The 18,907-nt window shown below is 37.1% G+C and overlaps 1 protein-coding gene across 1 annotated transcript in view; it reads left to right on the forward strand.

The window, feature by feature from the left end:
* The window catches only part of LOC149211512 (DNA polymerase alpha catalytic subunit-like), a 207,390-nt gene that overhangs the window by 148,363 nt on the left and 40,120 nt on the right, over positions 1-18,907 (forward strand). The window contains exons 11-15 of the mRNA XM_089391517.1: positions 17,167-17,346; positions 17,472-17,585; positions 17,742-17,861; positions 17,947-18,267; positions 18,495-18,587. Of these exons, the coding sequence (XP_089247643.1) occupies positions 17,167-17,346; positions 17,472-17,585; positions 17,742-17,861; positions 17,947-18,267; positions 18,495-18,587 (828 nt within the window). The remainder of the gene's footprint in view (positions 1-17,166; positions 17,347-17,471; positions 17,586-17,741; positions 17,862-17,946; positions 18,268-18,494; positions 18,588-18,907) is intronic.

Consider the following 18,907-nt stretch of genomic DNA (forward strand, 5'->3'; position numbering starts at 1 on the left):
AATTAAATAAAAATAAAAAAAATAGAAAGAATTATAAAATAAATTAAACTTATTTGTGAATTAAGTAAATCAATTAAAATATTTTTAGGTTCTAGGTAAAACAATGGGAATAATTAAAGCTAAAAAAAATAATTAATTAATTTTTTTTTAAAACTACTATAAAAATAAAATAATAATAAATAAAAATAAATAAGAAATCATATATATAAGTGTCATCTTCTTTATATAAAAATTAGGGATCTAGGTTTATTTATACCCAGGTCGAAAGAATCTTCTGTCAATAAACTTTCATTCATATTCTATCTAATTTAGTCCTGATGATGGACCCCCTTTGGGGTTTGAAACGTCGACGGAATGAACACGAAATTGTGGATAATTCGGATCATGCCACTGCAAAAAACTACCACAGAAGCTTAAAATCTAATATAAAATTGTATAAGATGATATAAGATGATTTGAATGTTACAATGAGGCCCTGCTTTTATACCTCAGTAGGTGATATTTCGTGAATGGGCATCTTTTAGACATGCCTTTTCACTTAATTTAATGGCTATTTAACATAAATAATATTTAATTATTTAATATTTATATTTATTTTATTTAGCGAATTGTTATGAATAATATTGATAAGGTTTGGTCTTTTGCTTTCTCTAAAGGTTCCTTTCGTAGCCCCATGTCCTTCAGCATATTCAAGAGTAGCTTTCAACCAATTTGTCTTCTTCCTTGTGTCGGGTATGATCACAGGTTGGATATGATCACTTGGTCCCTCATCTTCTTCTTCTTGATTTGTAGTAGGATTGTCGTGGAGCTCTTTTTCTTTGAATAGTGGTATGTCCCCATCATCAAAATCAATAGGAATATCTTTGGATTTTTTGTAGGCATGATTTTCATCAAATATAACGTCCCTGCTTACGTCAACATGTCTTCTTTCCTTGATGTAGATTCTATATGCCTTTGAAGAAAGACTGTAGCCAACTAAGATCCCTGAATTTGGCTTCTTTTGTTTAAGGTCTCTACTTCAAATATAAATTTCATGAACTTTTCAAATACTTTGTCCTTTAATTTGAGTAGATATATAGCTAATGGCAGAAATGTCCTCAGACACGTAATTTTATTAATAAAAAAAACAATTACATATTGATTTTGCAAGAGTTTACACCCGAACAACCAAACACTCTTGCAATGAGCTATTTATAAGCTCAATGTCCTAACTAGCTCTACTTATGTATCACTTATGCAATAACAAGTGTCCACTTACAATAAAAGTTATTCAAACAATCTTACTAACAACTCTCCTAAAATAGAGTGTAAGATACGACACGTTTGTAGAGTCATATCTTTTACAACAATATACTAATTTTAAATGTCTCCATTAAATAATTAAATATTCTAGATTAATAATTAATAATTTAATATCTTAAATTAATAATTATTTTATTCTAACTTAATAACCTATGATAATATTTATTTTTGGATCATCTAACATTCCTCCCTATGATCCAAAGATACATTACGATCGATACCAAGTTCATCCCTGAACTTAGTAAATTTTATTCAGCCAAGCGGTTTCGTGAAAATGTTGGAGATCTGATCTTCTGAAGGACAATAAATTGGCTTGAGGACATCTTTGGCAATGAGAGATCTGATATGATGATACTTGGTGTCCACATGCTTTGTCTTTGAATGAAAAACTGGGTTCTTGGCAAGTTTAATGGCTGACTGACTGTCAATGAATAATTATGTAGCTTCTGCCTGAGAAATGCCCAAGTCCTGCAAAATTCTGCGCAACCAAACAATTTCACATGCTGCTTCCTATGCTGAAATGTACTCTGCTTTTGTTGAAGAAGTGGCCACTGTAGCTTGTTTCTTACAACTCCAGGATATTGCTGCTGACCCCATGTTCATTAAATAACCTGATGTTGATGCTCAATCATCAATACTTCCAGCAAAGTCGGCATCTGAATATCCACCAAGTACGAAGTTTTTAGTCTTTGTGTAAGGAAGACCAAAATCTTTTGTTCCTTGGATATATCGAAGAACTCTTTTGGCTGCATTCCAGTGGCTGCCTCATGGTTCCTACATAAAACGTGAAAGAATACTGACTGCATAAGATAGATCAGGGTGAGTGTTTGTTAAATAAATCAAGTCCCCCCCTTCGAATTTTGAAAGTTTCAAGTTTTGCTCCATGGGGGTAAGAACGGGCTTGCAATCCTGCATTCCAAATCACTGAAGAACCTCTGCTGCATACTTACTTTGAGAAATGAAAATATGATGTGGATGTTGGAAGACTTGAACTCCAAGATAGTAGTGAAGTAATCCCAAATCTGTCATCTTAAAACTTGCATGTAACTTTGTTTTCACCTGTGCAATACGATCATCATTGTTTCCAGTAATGATCAAATCATCTACATACATAACAAGAATCACTAGATATTTGCCCTGTTGTTGCACATACAAAGTATTATCAAATTCACTTCGGTGGAAACCAACTTTCCTAAGGTATTCATTCATTTTTGCATACCAAGCTCAGGGAGCTTGTTTTAACCCATATAAAGCCTTGATAAATTTGTAGACTTTATGTTCGTGCCCTTCAATTTCAAAACCTGGTGGTTGTGTCATATACACTTCTTGTAAATCCCTGTTGAGAAAAAGCAATTTTCACATCCATTTGATGAACTTTCCATCCTTTCTGAGCGGCCAATGCAAGTGTTAATCAGATGGTGTTCCATTTAGCTGTAGGCGCAAAAGTTTCCTCATAATCAATGCCTTCTGTTGCGCAAAACCTTTAGCGACAAGTATTGCTTTATACTTTTCAAGTTTGCCCTTTTGGTTGTACTTAGTTCGGTAAACCCATTTGCATCCTATGGGTTTAACATTTTGAGGACAATCAACAAGTTTCCAAGTGTTGTTATCAATTACTGCTCGATATTCTTCAATCATAGCTTGTTGCCATTCTTTATGTTTTACTGCTTTGTTGTATGTGGAAGGTTCAGTAAAATCATGTGCTATCAGTGCAAAATTGCCTTCACTTCTGTGTGACTTCCTTGTTCCTGTTTTATTCTGCTCATCAGGCCTTACATCTTTCAAAAGTTGAACTGCCCATTTTGGTAGTTGATGCTCACTTGTTTGAGATTCTGAAAAGTCACCATCATTGTAAAGTGGATTAATATAAACTGACGTTCGTCGATCAGTTGAAGACTCTGGAGGTGGAGAATCACTGTCTGAAGAACTGTTGCTGCTTGAAGATGTGGATGAATTGCTAGAAGATCCTGATGGTGTTGTTGAAGTAGATGGACTGGAGGAATCATCTTTAGATGAAGGAAAATCAAGTTCATACCAATTTGGTGATTTTGGTTGGCTTTGCATATTTCCTTTTCTTTGGTGATTTCTAACTTTTGAAGAAGTCTTTCGATTTCTTCAGCGCTCTTTCTTTTCCCTGCTCACAATAAATTTTCCATTGGTCAAAAGACAGTACCCTTTCTTCTCATTAGAATAGCCAATCATTGTGCATTTCAAACTTCTTGAGTCAAGTTTAGTTCGTTTTTCTTTTAGAACTAAAGCATAACAGACTGATCCAAAAACTCTAAGATGTTTAACTTGAGGTTTGAAACCAAACCAAGCTTCATAAGGTGTGATTCCGTCTAAAGAAGTAGTTGGAGATCTGTTTCTTAAGTAGACAGCCGTATGAATTGCTTCTGCCCAATATGTTGGACTTAACCTTTTAAAAGTTAACATAGATCTCGCCATTCCTAACAAGGTGCGATTCATTCTTTCTACTACTCCATTTTGCTGTGGAGTGTAAACATTTGTAAGATGTCTTCTTATGCCATTATCACTGCAATAAGTTTTGAATTCATTTGAAGTGAATTCTCCCCCATTATCTATCTTGAGAGTACCTATCTTTTCTTTGACTTCATTTTCAACATGTTGGCGAAACATTTTAAACTTTTCAAATGCTTCTGACTTTTGCTTTAAGAAATAAACCCAAGTCATTCTACTGAAATCATCAATGAATAGTAAGAAATATTTGCAACCATCAAATGAAGTTTGTAGTGGTCCACACACATCACTGTGAACTAGTCGCAACAACCTATTTGCACGCCATGAACATGTTGGAAAGCTTTCTTGACTTTGTTTTCCATAAATGCAAGCTTCACATTTTGCATTTTCCTTTTTGAAAGTGGGAAGTCCTTTAACCATCCCTTGTTTCTACAATTGAGAAAGACTATCAAAATTTAAATGTCCATATCTTACATGCCATAATCTTATAGGTGATTAGAATGCCTTGGAATAAATGTCCTTTTCATCCTTAACAATTTTCCATCTTCATAACTTGTCATCACTGTTTTCAAGCTCTGTTTGACTGAATTAATCTTAACTAGGCCATCTTCTAGAATTACCTGATGTCCTGCATGTCGAATCATGACTAAAGATAGCAAATTTTTCTTAAAGGTTGGTACATACCATACATTTGAAATCATTTTTTCTCCAATGCTAGGGAGAAAAACTTTAACTGTTCCTTTTCCATAAGGAGTATGTTTTGTATTATCTGCAAGAAAAATGGAATTAAGTTGGCACTCTTGAAAATTCAAAAAAAAAAATCACGTCGACAAGTCATGTGTTGAGTTGCACCTGAATCCAAGATCCAAGCATCTTCATAATCACTTCTAAGATGGGATGAAAGTTGTAATACCGACGAAGAAGTAAAAGCATGGTCTGGGTCATTATCATCTTGATCATTTGCAAATTGTGTTGAGTGCTGATGAAACTTGGGAATTTTATTAAAAGAGGTTCGACAATGTTCAACATAATGTCCAACTTTGTTACATATTCGACACACAATTTGACTTAAGTCTCTTCCTCTTCCTGAAGATTGTCCTCTGCCTCTGCTTTGACTTTTGTTTTGAGCTTGTCCTTTACCTTGATTACTATTTCTTCTTCCTTGATTGTTTACTCTGCCTTGAAAAATACTCCTGCTTGAACTGTTCCTCTGCTTTGGCTTCGACTTCGACTTTGTACATTATGTGCTGCTTGATTCTGATTGAAATTCCCTCTGCCTCTGTTTCTAGAACTGTCAGTCGATGATTTACTAGTGCTGGCCTCTGTGAAAAAGACATCTTCACCAACTTTCTTTTTCTTCCCAAAGGTTTTATCATGTTGGGTCAACATTTCGTAGAGCTCATCAAACTTTAGTTTCTCTAACTTACCAGTTAATTGTAGAGTCTCCAAAAAATGTGTGTAGGAAGAAGGAAGTCCAACAATTAAAATTGTGACCATAAAACTATCATCTACAACTGGAAAACCAACGTTAATGATTTCCTGCCTAATATTCTTAAGTCTTGAGATATATTCAAGAACATCACCTCCTTTAGTCAATTTTTGTTGCAACAATTTTAATTGTAGATCAACTTTCTTTGATTCAGGCTGAGTATCAAAGAATTCTTTAAAAGTTCTCAAAGCAGACCATGCATCTGTAGCATTTACTATATGGACATACATTTCATCATTGACAGAAGATGAATGAGAGCTAATGCTTTGGCATTCTTAACTTGCCATTTTGCTAGTGCAACTTCATCTGTGGGTTTATTTGGCTTAATATCGCCATCACATATACCCTGCCACAATTCATTATAAATGAGAGTGCTTTCGATGAGGAGTTGCCATGTTTTGTAAGATTTTGTGCCTTCAAGTTTGTCGGAATCAAAAAACAAATTAATCAACTTTGACATTGTAGTGTTGAAGCTTCGCACCAAGAATCAGGCTAAAAAAAGTATCAAGATGGGCAACACAACACGCAACACACTACACAAAAAACGATCTATCGGGGCTTGGCCTTGACCCTCGTATAGTCGTTGAAATGGGAGAAAAATGAATGAACTTTGCACTTGGCTCTAGTCAATTTCTTAAAAATTTACAAGGTAACTTTCGAAATTTGACTTTTACAATGTTCTTGCAAATCCTAGTAAAAAAAAAATTACCCCTCTCAAAGTAAAATTATTTTGAGTTTCAATGCCACACTTATCTCTCCAAAAACAAATTACAAATAAAATCTCCTTATTACCCCACAAATTTACAAAATGTAATATCCCCACTATTTATAAATAAACTTTACACCTGCTCACGCCTTATTTCTCCAAGAATATTACACCTGCTCACACCTTATCTCTCCATTAAAACTTTATGAAAGTCTTTAAAACCTGCATTAAAAAGTGAATGAGTTGCAAGTGTGAGACTGGCAGCGTGGAGTCCAATTTCTTGTTGTTGAAACGATGATTTCTATTGCTGCATTCATCAATTATAATTCTCTGCTTTGCACCAAAACACCAAATTTGACAAATCTACTGACAGCTTGGCAGATTTTGCCAGATTTGCACTTCGTGGTCTATTACATAATTCTTTGGTTTTTGGTAATGACGATGATTGAAAATTCATCAAAGGTCGCAATAGAATAGAAGAAATTTAAGATCCAGGAGCTGCGTGATGAACTTTCTAAGAGGGATTTGAACCCCAGCGTTCCCAGTCCTTCGTCGACTGAATGCCTGGGAAGTTCTTCAAATCTGTCGGAGAATGCCCTGAGTCGCACGAAAAGCAGGCCGTTCCTCCGTCAGAAGATAAACCAGAAAAATCTGAGGCAGTGAACGTGGAACCACCTTCTGGAGACAAAGCATCCGAACTCAACAGTTTCACAGTCGTCGTGGCATCCATGGAGAAGCTGTCAAATGAGGGGGAAGATAACGGAGTTTGACTGGCGAAGATCCAGGATACAAATCTGATTGTCGGTTCCACAATCAGGGAAAATATCCAAATCTTTGAAGTAAATCCTCTGATAGGCCCGCGGTGATGTCTTGAAAAGGTCCTGTCTACTACGATGCCGAAGTCTCTCAAACAGCAAAACCCCACCGACAAATTCTTGGAAACAATAGCAAATCTACAATTGAATTCTTGCAACCCAAAAAATGTCGTTGGAGTGCAAATTGTCCACCACTGCTACAATTGGAGTGTTTTTAAAGTGGAGCACTTGGTATGAACCCAAGCTCTATATCTTGTAGCCGTAGGCTTGAGCCAACACTATTTTACTAGACATACTTGGAAATGGGCGAACAACAATGGAACAGTTACTAGATTTTATCATGCTGGAAAGGGTAAAATAATTATAAACCACACACGATTAAGGAGTGTTTGTTTTCGACATTTCAATGCCTTTGATACATGTTATGTTTGATGAATTATATATACTGTGATTCTACCTCATGATATTAGGTTTTATTACAAAATGTGAGAGCATGCTGTTGTATGCTAGGATTATCTAATTGCCCAACTGTGTAAATCTTTCTAGCAGTTTATACACAGGACACTGTCATTTGTTCCTTTTTGTTTCACATGATTGTTTTCAATCTCGCTCAAGCTTTAAAAATTGTAAAAAAACCAAAAATTAGGTACCAAATATTAACTGACCAAATTAATGGAGTTTTCCATGTGCCTGTAGAGCTGGAATCTGCTCCTCACATCAGCTGTAGCATTACTGGAGCTCTGATACCACAATAATGGCAGAAGTGTCCTCAAACACGTAATTTTATTAATCATAAAAAAACAATTACATATTGATTTTGCAAGAGTTTACACACGAACAACCAAACACTCTTGCAATGAGCTATTTATAAGTTCAATGTCTTAACTACCTCTAATTATGGATCACTTATGCAATAACAAGTGTCCACTTACTAACAAGTGTCCACTTCAAACAATCTTACTAACAACTCTACTAAAATAGAGCCTAAGATACGACACATTTGTAGAGTCATATCTTTTACAACAGTATACTAATTCTAAATGTCTCCATTAAATAATTAAATATTCTAGATTAATAATTATTAACTTAATATCTTAAATTAATAATTATTTTATTCTCACTTAATAACCTATGATAATATTTATTTTTGGATTATCTAACAATAGCCATGTCTTTCTAGAGTGATCATCAATGAAGGTTACATAATAAAGATGACCTCCAAGTGATTTGTCAGACATAGGCCCACACACATTTGAATGAATGAGGTCCAATATTTCTTTAGACCTTGTTTCACTGCTTGTAAATGGCTTCATTGTATTCTTTCTTAGGGCACATCCCTTGCATATTCCTTCATGACCTTCTTTGATATTGGGAATTCCATTTACCAACTGATTGAGAGAGGGAATAACCTTATAATATAAATGTCCATATCTTCTATGCCATAGTTCAATGGGATTGATTTCCATGTGAACTAGGGCTTGAGGAGATGGTGCCATGACTTCTAATAAACTTCCTTCACATACTCCAATAACCCTAGATTTATCGATGCTTGAATCATTTGCCCAATCTAGATCTTTTCCATCTACAAAAGCAATTCTATTTGTTGATTTTTAATGTACCTTGGACAAGTGGTTTCCCATGGGTTATTCTCTACCTAGGGAAAAGTGTCCGAAATATTTTTTTTCTTAAGTGTGACTTTATAAAGTGAAAGTGACTTTATAAGTGGTAAAGTCAATGTTAAATTATAAAGTTAAAGGTGACTTTAGACATAAAGTACAATGTCGATACTTTATTTAATGGGTGAGTTAAAAAATAGAAAGTGAGAATTAAATGCACATTTATTCTCATCCCTTGATCTAAATGAATTTGGGCCATTAGATCTTAGGGTTTCCCAAAAGTCATTTAGGGAAACAAAAGGGGGAAAAGAAAAGAGAGACTGCATTCATTCTTCATGAGCAGATTGGAGAAAGGAGGCTGAGAGCTGGAGAAAAGTTCTGAATGATAAATTTGTTGCAGCAAGCTGTAGGAGTGATTTATGGGAAAGTTGGGCATGGAAATCAAGGTTTAGAAGACAACAGATGGTATAATACGAACAACATTGAATGTTGTGAGCTGCATACCGTTTGAGTGAAGTTTTTGATTTTTTTTGAAAAAAATCCATACAATCCATACATTGGTATGAAAATATGTACAGTCCCTACCGGACAGTCTGTATAGTCGTATCTGTATAGTACATATTTTCAGCTTCAAATGGGCACATAAATCAAGGCAAAGTGGGCACGATTTTCAAGGAGTTTTGTGCTGAAGAGATAAGTTGTATTTTGCTGTTTTGTTTTGTCTGCAGATGTATTTTTCTTGAACTTGAAAGATAAATAAGTTTGAAGAGCTCTCTAACATGTTTTCCTCAGAGAAGATTGAAGGGGTTTTGCTTGGGTATAAGTTGAGCAAAAATATGTGTGTATTTTTATGTGTTGTTGGTCTGGTTATGTCGATATTTATTTTTAGCATGTGTTGACAGTCCCATGTGTTTAATTTGAAAATTTCATTTCCAAAATTCTATATGTTGAATGTATGTTTATGGGAAAGGACATTTAACTGAATGGGAGTGATAAGGTGAAATTATAACTGGGTTGGGATTGTTGGAAACTCTTTTTAGTTGTCAAATTTCAACATGGTATCAAAGCTATGGGCTGAAAATTGCAGTTTGAACAACAAACAATAGTTTGGGAGAACAAATAGTGGTTTGGACAACAAACTGAATTTTTGGACAACAAACTCAGTTTGGACAACGCATTGATATTTTGGGACAACAAAGTGAAGTTTCACATAGTCTGAACTTTTGGGACAGTAAGGTGTCCTAGAAAGTTCATTTCTCCATTTTCTTGGTTTTGTAAATTTTGGACAACAGTCATGGCCATGTTCTTAAGGATAGAGGACAAACTAGATGGGATATCCAACTATGCTGTTTGGAAGGATAGAATTCATACAGTGTTTGAGGAGGCATCAGTTTGGGACATAGTGTGGCAAGTGGTTGTATCTCCCACTGCTGCAGATGAACTTACTGAATTCACAAAAAACAACGCAAAGGCAAAAAGGATTCTGATGGACAGTCTGAAGGATCATATGGTTCCTCAAGTGAGAGGAAACACATATGCATAGCAGATGTGGACAACTCTAACCACTCTCTATCAGAGTACCAATGAGAGCAGGAAGATGGCAATCAAAACAATTGAAGAACATCAGGATGACAAAGGCTGAAAGTGTAGTTCATTATCTTGGCAGGGTCAAACAGGTACGTGATGATTTGACTGCTATTGGTGAGACAATTGCAACCACAGAGTTAGTCAGGATAACTGTAGCGGGGCTTCCTAAGTCCTGGAAGGTCTTTGGAGATGCTGTTACCTCTAGGGAGAATCTTCCCAATTGAGACCGATTCTAGGATGATTGTGTACAACATGAGAGACAAAAGATTGACAGTGGTGGGGTGAAGATAGCAGATGAGGAGGATGTAGCCTTAACAGCCAGGGGGAAGAACAAAGGGTAGGGCAAGAAAGGGGCCTCATCAGATGGGGCTAAGGGAAAGGAGAAGGAGAAGAAGAAAGATACGGATATGTCCAAAGTCAAATGTTGGGCATGTTAGAAGATGTGACACCCTGTTGCTACGTGTCCTGAGAGGAAGAACAAGGGGAAGAAGGGTAATGCAGCTTCAACATAGGTGGAGCAGTTTGCTTCATAGTTTGACGAGGAGTTTGCATTTATTACTTCTACATCTAGTAGGAGTACATCATTCGATGTGTGGTACATAGATAACGGGGCTTCTCGCCATATGACAGGTGAACGAGAGTTCTTTTCAGAGCTTGTAGAGAGGGCGCTTGATATTGAGATTGTACTAGGAGATGACTGCATTGTGAGAGCTGTTGGTGTGGGGACTGTGACCTTTGAGAGGGAGTCTTTGCCTACTTTGAAGGTCATGGATGTTTTGTATGTTTCGGGGATGAATAAGAACTTGATTTCAGTGCCTGCTATGGAGAAGGGGTTTGACGTCACTTTCTCAGGAGGGCAGGTATTGATGCATCCTAGGGGAGCTTCCATCACTTTGGCCAAAGTGATTGGAGTTTGCTCTAGGAAACTATACAGGTTCATTTTTCAGTTGGCAGGAGCATTGGTGAGTAACACATCTGGTAGCACTCACACAAGTACCACCAACAATAGAGTCTTGTGCGAGTTATGGCACTAGAGCATGGCGCATATGCATCATGGAGCTTTGAGAGTACCGAGGGAGATCACTACTGGAGTTCTTGATTTCAGTGTTGAGCATTATGAGGTCTGCAGAGGGTGTGCTTTGGGCAAGTACACCAAGTTACCATTCCCAGTGAGTGACAACAGATCTACAGGTATACTAGACTTTATTCATACTAATGTTAGTGGCCGTATGTCTCATGTGTCTTTGGGTGGTTATGAGTATTATGTTATATTCATTGATGACTACTCTAGGAGGACTTGGATATATTTCCTGAAGACCAAGAGTGAGGTCTTTAGTCACTTTAAAGAGTTCAAATCTCTTGTGGAAAAGAAGACAGGTAGGAAGGTTTGGGTCTTGAGGTTAGACAATGGTGGTGAGTACACCGATGGTGGGTTTTTTGACTTCTGCGCACAGGAGGGCATTAGGAGAGAGTTCACGGTTCCTTACAACCCCCGATAGAATGGGGTGTCTGAAAGGAAGAACAAAGCTATTGTTGGGGCTGCTAGAGCGATGATTCATGATTAGGGGTTGCCTTTTTTGGTGGGCTGAGACCTACAATACTGTTGTTTATCTTCAGAATAGGAGTCCTCACAGAGTATTGGTGAATATGACTCCGGAGGAGGCTTTCACTGGAGAGAAGCCTCATGTGGCACATCTTTGTATCTATGGATGTCTCACATATTCTTATATCCCTAAGGAGCAGAGGACGTAACTGGAACCCATGGCGGAGAAGGGTAACTTTATGGGTTACAGCGAGACTTCGAAGGCCTATTGAATCTTTAGTCCTTCTAAATAGAGAATGGTGATTAGGAGGGATGTGAAGTTCGAGGAGGAGAGGGTCTATCGGAGATCACGAGAGTATGATGAGAGAGAGTCACATACTTCTCCTCAGCAAGGAGGTCAAGTACAAGGAATAGGACCTCAGGGTTCTGGATCGACTGGTACAATAGATACTCAGTGTCAGTGACATGGTACAGGAGGTACTTTAGTGTCAGTGACATATGGGGCACCAATGGCGAGTTCACCGAGCATTTCTTTAGGGAGTCCACTGGTACAGAGTTCACATGGCACTTCAATTGACACAAGCACAGGTGCCAATACAGGTTCTTCGAGGACAAGTGTTGGTAAAGGTAAACCGACGTCAGTTGGCAGACCTTTAGGTTCACTAGACTTGGGGGAGGGAGAGAGGATGAGCTTCCCTATGGGGAACTTCTTCAGGGAAGAGGAGGCCCAAGTTGCTTCAAGACACGTTGAAGGAAGCAGAGTTTGTTGGTCCTCCAAAGAGGGTGAACAGGGAGAGTGTGCCACCTGAGTGGTTTTGCAGTTATGTAGCCAAGGCTACCATCATTGTTGACTTTGAGCCTACTAGCTATGAGGAGGCTATCAACTAGGAGGTATGGAGAGAGGCTATGGTGGAGGAGTATGCCTCTATCATTAAGAACAATGTCTGGGAAGTGGTCCCTAGGCCCGAGGGCAAGTCAGTTGTGACTTCCAGGTGGCTCGACAAGATTAAGCATGCTATGGATGGCAACATTGAGAAGTTCAAGGCAAGGTTTGTGGCTAGAGGGTTGTCACAGATATAGGGAGTTGACTATGATGAGACCTTCGCTCACATAGCTCGGTACACTTCTATCCGATCCCTTATTTTTATTGTTGCAGAAATGGGTTGGCAGATCCATCAGATGAATGCCAAGACCACATTTCTGAATGGAGATATAGAGGAGGTGTATGTTGAGCAACCACAGGGCTTTGAGGTACTTGGGCCGTAGACCCATGTATGTCGGTTGAGGTGAGCACTCTATAGCCCTAAGCAAGCTCCGAGAGCTTGGTATTTGAGGATTGATACTTACTTGCAGCAGATGGGTTTCACGAAGAGTGGTGCAGATCTGAACCTATACTACATTGTTGTAGGGGATGATTCGCTCATTCTTCTGTTGTATGTTGGTGACTTGTTCATTATTGGGGCAAAGAGACTGATTAGTGGTTGCAAGGAGGATCTTGCTATGGAGTTCGAGATGAAGGACATTGGGCTGATGCATTACTTTTTGGGGCTTGAGGTGTGGCAGGAGGAGGGACATATCTTTCTAATGTAGGGGCAGTATGTTGTGGATGTGTTGAGCAGATTTCACATGGCACACTGTATACCCATGTCTACACCAATGATTTCCAACTAGAAGAAGCTTCGTGCTTCAGATTCTAGTTTGGTGGATGTTGAAATTTCTAAGTCTAACCTATTAGAGTTTTTCTTGCACTATCTGGTTTATTTCTCCTACTTGTTTAATTATTGAACAAGTTATGTAACCATATAAATGTCGAAATAAACACAATGCAGTCTCAACCACCTACGGATCATCAACTGAAAGAATTAGACAAACACACAAGGGACACCATTATTTTTGGACAATTGTCTCGGGAAAAACCCAACTTGGGAAAACTAGTGCAACAATTCTGAGGGTTTTATTATTAAGCAGATTTTCAGTGCTAGTAGAATTAGGGTTTGATTTCTCTTTCTTGATAATTACTTGTGAATTATGTTGGCTTCTTTTACTTATTTATTATATTATTTTTCATCAAGCAATTACCAAATTATGTGTGTGAAGATCACAAGAATAAGAGACACAAGATGTAGGCACTCAGCCAGGGAAAAACCCCTATCTAGTGGAAAACCCAGTCAAATTTCTACCTTCAGTAGTTAAGACGAGATAATCCAAGACTCTTCGACCTAGACACACACTTCCTCCAACCACTAAGTTAGCCCTTCCTTCCAGCAACTTCGATCTAGATATTTGACCCTGTAGCAACAAAACTTTGACCCAATGAATCCAGAATTACGACCTTCTTGGCAACGAAACTTCGATCCAACAAATCCAGAACTTCGACCCAACAAATAGCCCAGTAATTTTGCATAAGAGAGAGAGAGAGAGAGAGAGAGAGAGAGAGAGGTAGCCTAAAAACTTCGACTTGTTCTTCTTTTGCAATCCTTCCTTCTTCTCCTCAAACTTCACACTTTTCTGCACTTCCTTCTTGTCTATCAAACTTGTTGAGTTGATCTCCAAATAGATCGAACTGCACTAGTATATATAGCCTCTTCTGTGGGTCGAATTGTCATCTTGTACACTGACTTCATTAGGCAAGGGCCGACTTGGTGTGGAGGTGACAAATTACATATTTAACATAATTCTTTTTACATGATTCAAAAGACCAAGAAGGGTCTCATTTAATGGACAATGACTCTGATGACTCAATATAAAACCTAGAAATCCTCAATGGGGACTTTGACCTATAAGATGATGACCCAAGCATGAAACCCATGCTTTAATAAGTCATTATAATAATAATACATTTCATAATGACTCAAATATAAATATGAAGACTGAACCTAGTTACATTCTTCAACAAAGTGAAGGTTATGTGACCAACTCAACAACATTGTCACCTATGTAAATCAGGAAATTGCCAAACACATGATAAGAGAAAATCAAATCACTAGTACTCCTCATCGACATCCGAACCACAAGAACAGACATCCCAATCAGTCAACATATTTGTATCACTCAAAACATAAACAACAAACTCATGTTCCGAAGAATAATGGTGTCGACACAATCCAGACCGACAAGAACAAATTATCCCAAATACCAAGTAAAATGCCAAGTTTCACAGAAGATTAATTCAGGATGGTATGATCCCTTCTCAGTTTGACACGTTTATTTATCACTCCAAGGATCTTATCATCTTGTGTCAGTGAAGATGACATCTCAAAGAATACTGAAAGGTGCAAATAGTTTACAAGACAAAGAAACAAATGACATGCCTTGTCAACAATAAGTTTTGAGGACAAAGCTTTTTCAAGAGGAAGGCAATGTTATGAATAAAATATATAAAAATTAATACAAATAATGTAAACAATAATAATAATTAATAATGATTAATTAACTAGTCATTCGTTAATGAAGAGGTGTGTCCCTAAGTACATGACCTTTGGTGAAGAGGTATTTGATTAGGTATATATGCAGGCGCTCACCTTCATTTGTAAATATCTCATCATCTCACTTGTATTTGAATATTTTTATATATAATTACTTGTCCTACAATGGATGTTTTTGTCTTCGAAGTGTTCTGAAGATTATTGCAGGTATACGAACTTTGATCGTTACAAAGAACCTAAGGTTACTAATAGGCAAACCACCTACCATCACCGCAACGGCCTTGCCCTCCACTTTTAGGCTTTGGATGTGAAGTCTTCCTACCTAAGGGGGGTTTCCCCACATTTGATTTGTAATTCTGAGCTTGATGTCACGAGGTCAAATCTCCTCGACGCCCTTGGGGTTAGGCCTTGCTAGTTTGGCTGACGGGTAGATCCCTTCGGGTTGATCTACCTGGATTTTCCTGTGGATGTAGCGGCCTCTCAGTGTCCATGAACCACCCTTAAAAACAAAGTATTTTCATTCAATCCATGATTCAAGAAATGAGTTTAAGTGATGCAAGTTAACATTGTGTTTTTTGAGCAAGAATTGTCTCATAGAACGAGTGTGTCTGGTGCGCTAGCTCTCAAATATACCAACACAAGGCCAATATGAGAGAGTAATCTCTTCGAATGTTGTTTTTGGTGCACTATAACAGTCTGACGAATGAATAGCTGGCTTTGGGATTTGTCGTAGGGTGACTTTTGATATACTCAAGGTATTGGAAGTAATGTCTGTGTTCAGTTCTGTCTAATGCGATGCTACTCAAATGAGTACCAATAGGGGTAAATTGGACCTCCAGGCTCCAACAAGGCAAGTCTTAAGCTCAATGAGTAGACTCTTGAAGTTGCGAGTTTTCCTTTTGTGTATGAGCTCCAAACTGTAGTTTTAGTGGATTAATGATATATTCTGCTGTTATTTATAGATGCTGGAACATGTCTCTAGCTTAGATTCACCAAGGGAATTTCTTGCTCAGAAGTTATTTGTAGAAATCATTGGCCTTTGCTCATCAATATGTATTGTCATTCTCATTCATTCCATTAATGTGCTTGAAACAAAATGTGATTGCTTGAAATAAAATGGTAGATGACTGTCATGAAGAATTATTTAACCATTCGAAATTCGCACAAATTTAAGATAACTGAAACTTTTCAGAGAAATCTCATCACCATAAATTCACCACGCACCATTAATGTCAATTCCAAAATTTACATTTGAGATTATGCATCAAGCTTATGTTCAAAAAAATATTTTATCATTTGCATCGCCGTTTATTACATTAAATGTGTTTGAAACAAAAATATTATTTGCTTGAAACAACAATACATAGTTGTCGCTGAAAATAACTTGTTCCAGGAAATTCTTTTAGCATGCAAATTTAATATGGCATAACTTCTTTTCAAAAGAAATCTCATCATGATGAATTTATCATGAGTTGGTTGTCACATGAGTTTTTTGAGAAAGTGATGTAACATTTACTTAACCTTTAATGTAAACAAATCACCTTTCAATGGATTAATATTTGATCATTCAAACTGTGTGCCTGAATCAAATGATAAATGAACATCTTAATTGAGTGCTTTGAGTAACTTTCAGTCATCCAAAAAGGTGTATACTAAGTGTAAATGATACATTTCATAGAGATCAACAATCATTTTTACCTTGCCTCAAATTATTTTGCATGGACCAGATGGCAAAGTAATGTCATAAGGTAATGGAAAATCATGAAATTGAAATGAGTGTTCCAATCATTTTTTTTAATTGTCCAAATGTGTGTTTGATCCAAGACAATAACATCAATGAAACTATATGCATGTCAAATGTATTCAAGGCATCTGATGTTAAATATTTCATTTAGTGCCAGAGGCATCAATTTTAAAATAGGGATGCATTCATTACCCAAACTTTAAGCATGTTTCACGTAATTATTTTGCACCATAGAATTTGTTTAATTGACATGAAAATTTAGATGTATTCCAAGAACCAACTATTGTTTTTGCACACTGTCAGACTAGAGTTTGGGTTACATATTTGTTAATACTGATCATGTCTAAGGGGTGGCCTAGATATTTGTTTCTTTTTATTCATCTATGCTACCACTATTTCTGAGGGACTTCAACTTATTTTTGTATATAAAATTATAAATGTTACATCATTTCCTGTGACAGGCTTGCAAGGTGCCCAGCAACATGTGGTGCAAAACTGGGCGGTTGAAGCGCTCTGTGATGCCTAAGCTTAGCAAAGGAAGTGGTAACTTTGGGACAGGAGCAAGCCCAGGAGTAATGTCATGTATTGCAGGTCGGCTACTATGTGATACCTATTTGTCTTCCCGTGAGCTCTTGAAAGAGGTATATCTGGGATATGTTAAATCAGCTGTTTTCTTTGTGAAAGCTTAGGAAAGTTTTTTGTTTGTTTGTTGAAATTAAGATTTTTTGGAACAACTTATTTAGTATTCTCTCAACTTGAATTGTAGGTGAGCTATTCTTTGACACAGCTTGCAAAGAATCAACTAGGTAGAGATAGAAGAGAGATTTCTCCTGTTGATACACCGACAATGTACCAAACATCAGCCTCTCTAATGGAACTGGTGTGTATCCAGCATTCTGTACTTATTTATTTACTTGTTATTAGAATGAGGTAGATGTTTGATTTGGATACTCTAAAATAGAAGCTGGATTGATATATCTTGCCTTCATTGAGAGAAAATCTAAACCAAGTCTGTGCTGGTTTTGCTTCTAACCAGGTTGAATGTTCGGAAACTGATGCTTGGTTATCGCTGGGGTTGATGTTTCACTTGAGTGTGCTCCCATTGACACGCCAACTTACTAATATCAGTGGAAATCTGTGGAGTAAAACACTGCAGGTAAATGTGCATTCTGCTGGCCTTTGTGCTATAATATCAATTCCTTTTCCAGGATAAAGATATTTCTAAAGGTGCTTTACTACAGGGGGCTAGGGCCCAAAGAGTTGAGTATCTTCTATTGCATGAGTTCCATGGAAGAAAGTATATTTTACCAGACAAGATGTCAGCTCGAGAGAAAGAACTTAAAGCATCAAAAAGAAAAATTATTTCAGAAAGTGGGGTTGAGGATGCGGAGGAACAAGTTCTTGATGGTATTGTTGAGGATCAGGCTGCGCTACACACATATGGCAAGCATAAGAAAGGTCCAGCTTATTCAGGGGGTTTGGTTCTGGAACCAAAGAAAGGCCTCTATGACAAATATATTTTACTTCTTGACTTCAACAGTCTTTACCCTTCCATCATACAGGTAAGGCTTAATATCATGGAAACTCTTGGAACAAGCAGTACAATTTTGAGTAAATGATGCATAAATTAGTGAAACTTGTTACTAATTACTTGATTACAATTACAATGTTAATATTTTATGATCGTTCGTTCTCTTGTTTAATGCTCTTTCTCTGGTATTGCATTTATGAACTGATATATTAGTGAAGTGGGTCTGTGATTAACTTACAGCTTTCCTTTCTTTGGCAGGAGTATAATGTTTGCTTTACAACTGTTGAGCGCCCTTCGGATGGCTCTATACCTAATTTACCAACCTGCAACATATCTGGAGTTCTTCCACAGGTATGCTGGTTGCAGGATCTTTTCTACAAATGGTATGCTTATTTTGAAGTAGCAAATATTATGAAAAGACCATTTTTTGAACTAAATATAAATGGCAGAAAGGATAAAAGGTTTCTATTTGATGCCAACACAAGGAGGATTTGGATGTCTTTGCTCAGTCCTTATGCTTTGTCTGGTTATTGATTCCTTTCCATCAACATCATTCCTTTTGACCAGCCATCCTTTAAATGGGATTGGAAATATTAATTATGAAAAATATTCTGAAGTATTTGATTTCTTTAAACAATTTGATTATCTTATCAGAAATTTCAGAGGACAGC

This window comes from Pinus tabuliformis, chromosome 1_1 (assembly GCF_031772625.1).
Source record: "Pinus tabuliformis cultivar Carrire ecotype Pingquan chromosome 1_1, CPIR1, whole genome shotgun sequence".
Classification (NCBI taxonomy): domain Eukaryota; kingdom Viridiplantae; phylum Streptophyta; class Pinopsida; order Pinales; family Pinaceae; genus Pinus; species Pinus tabuliformis.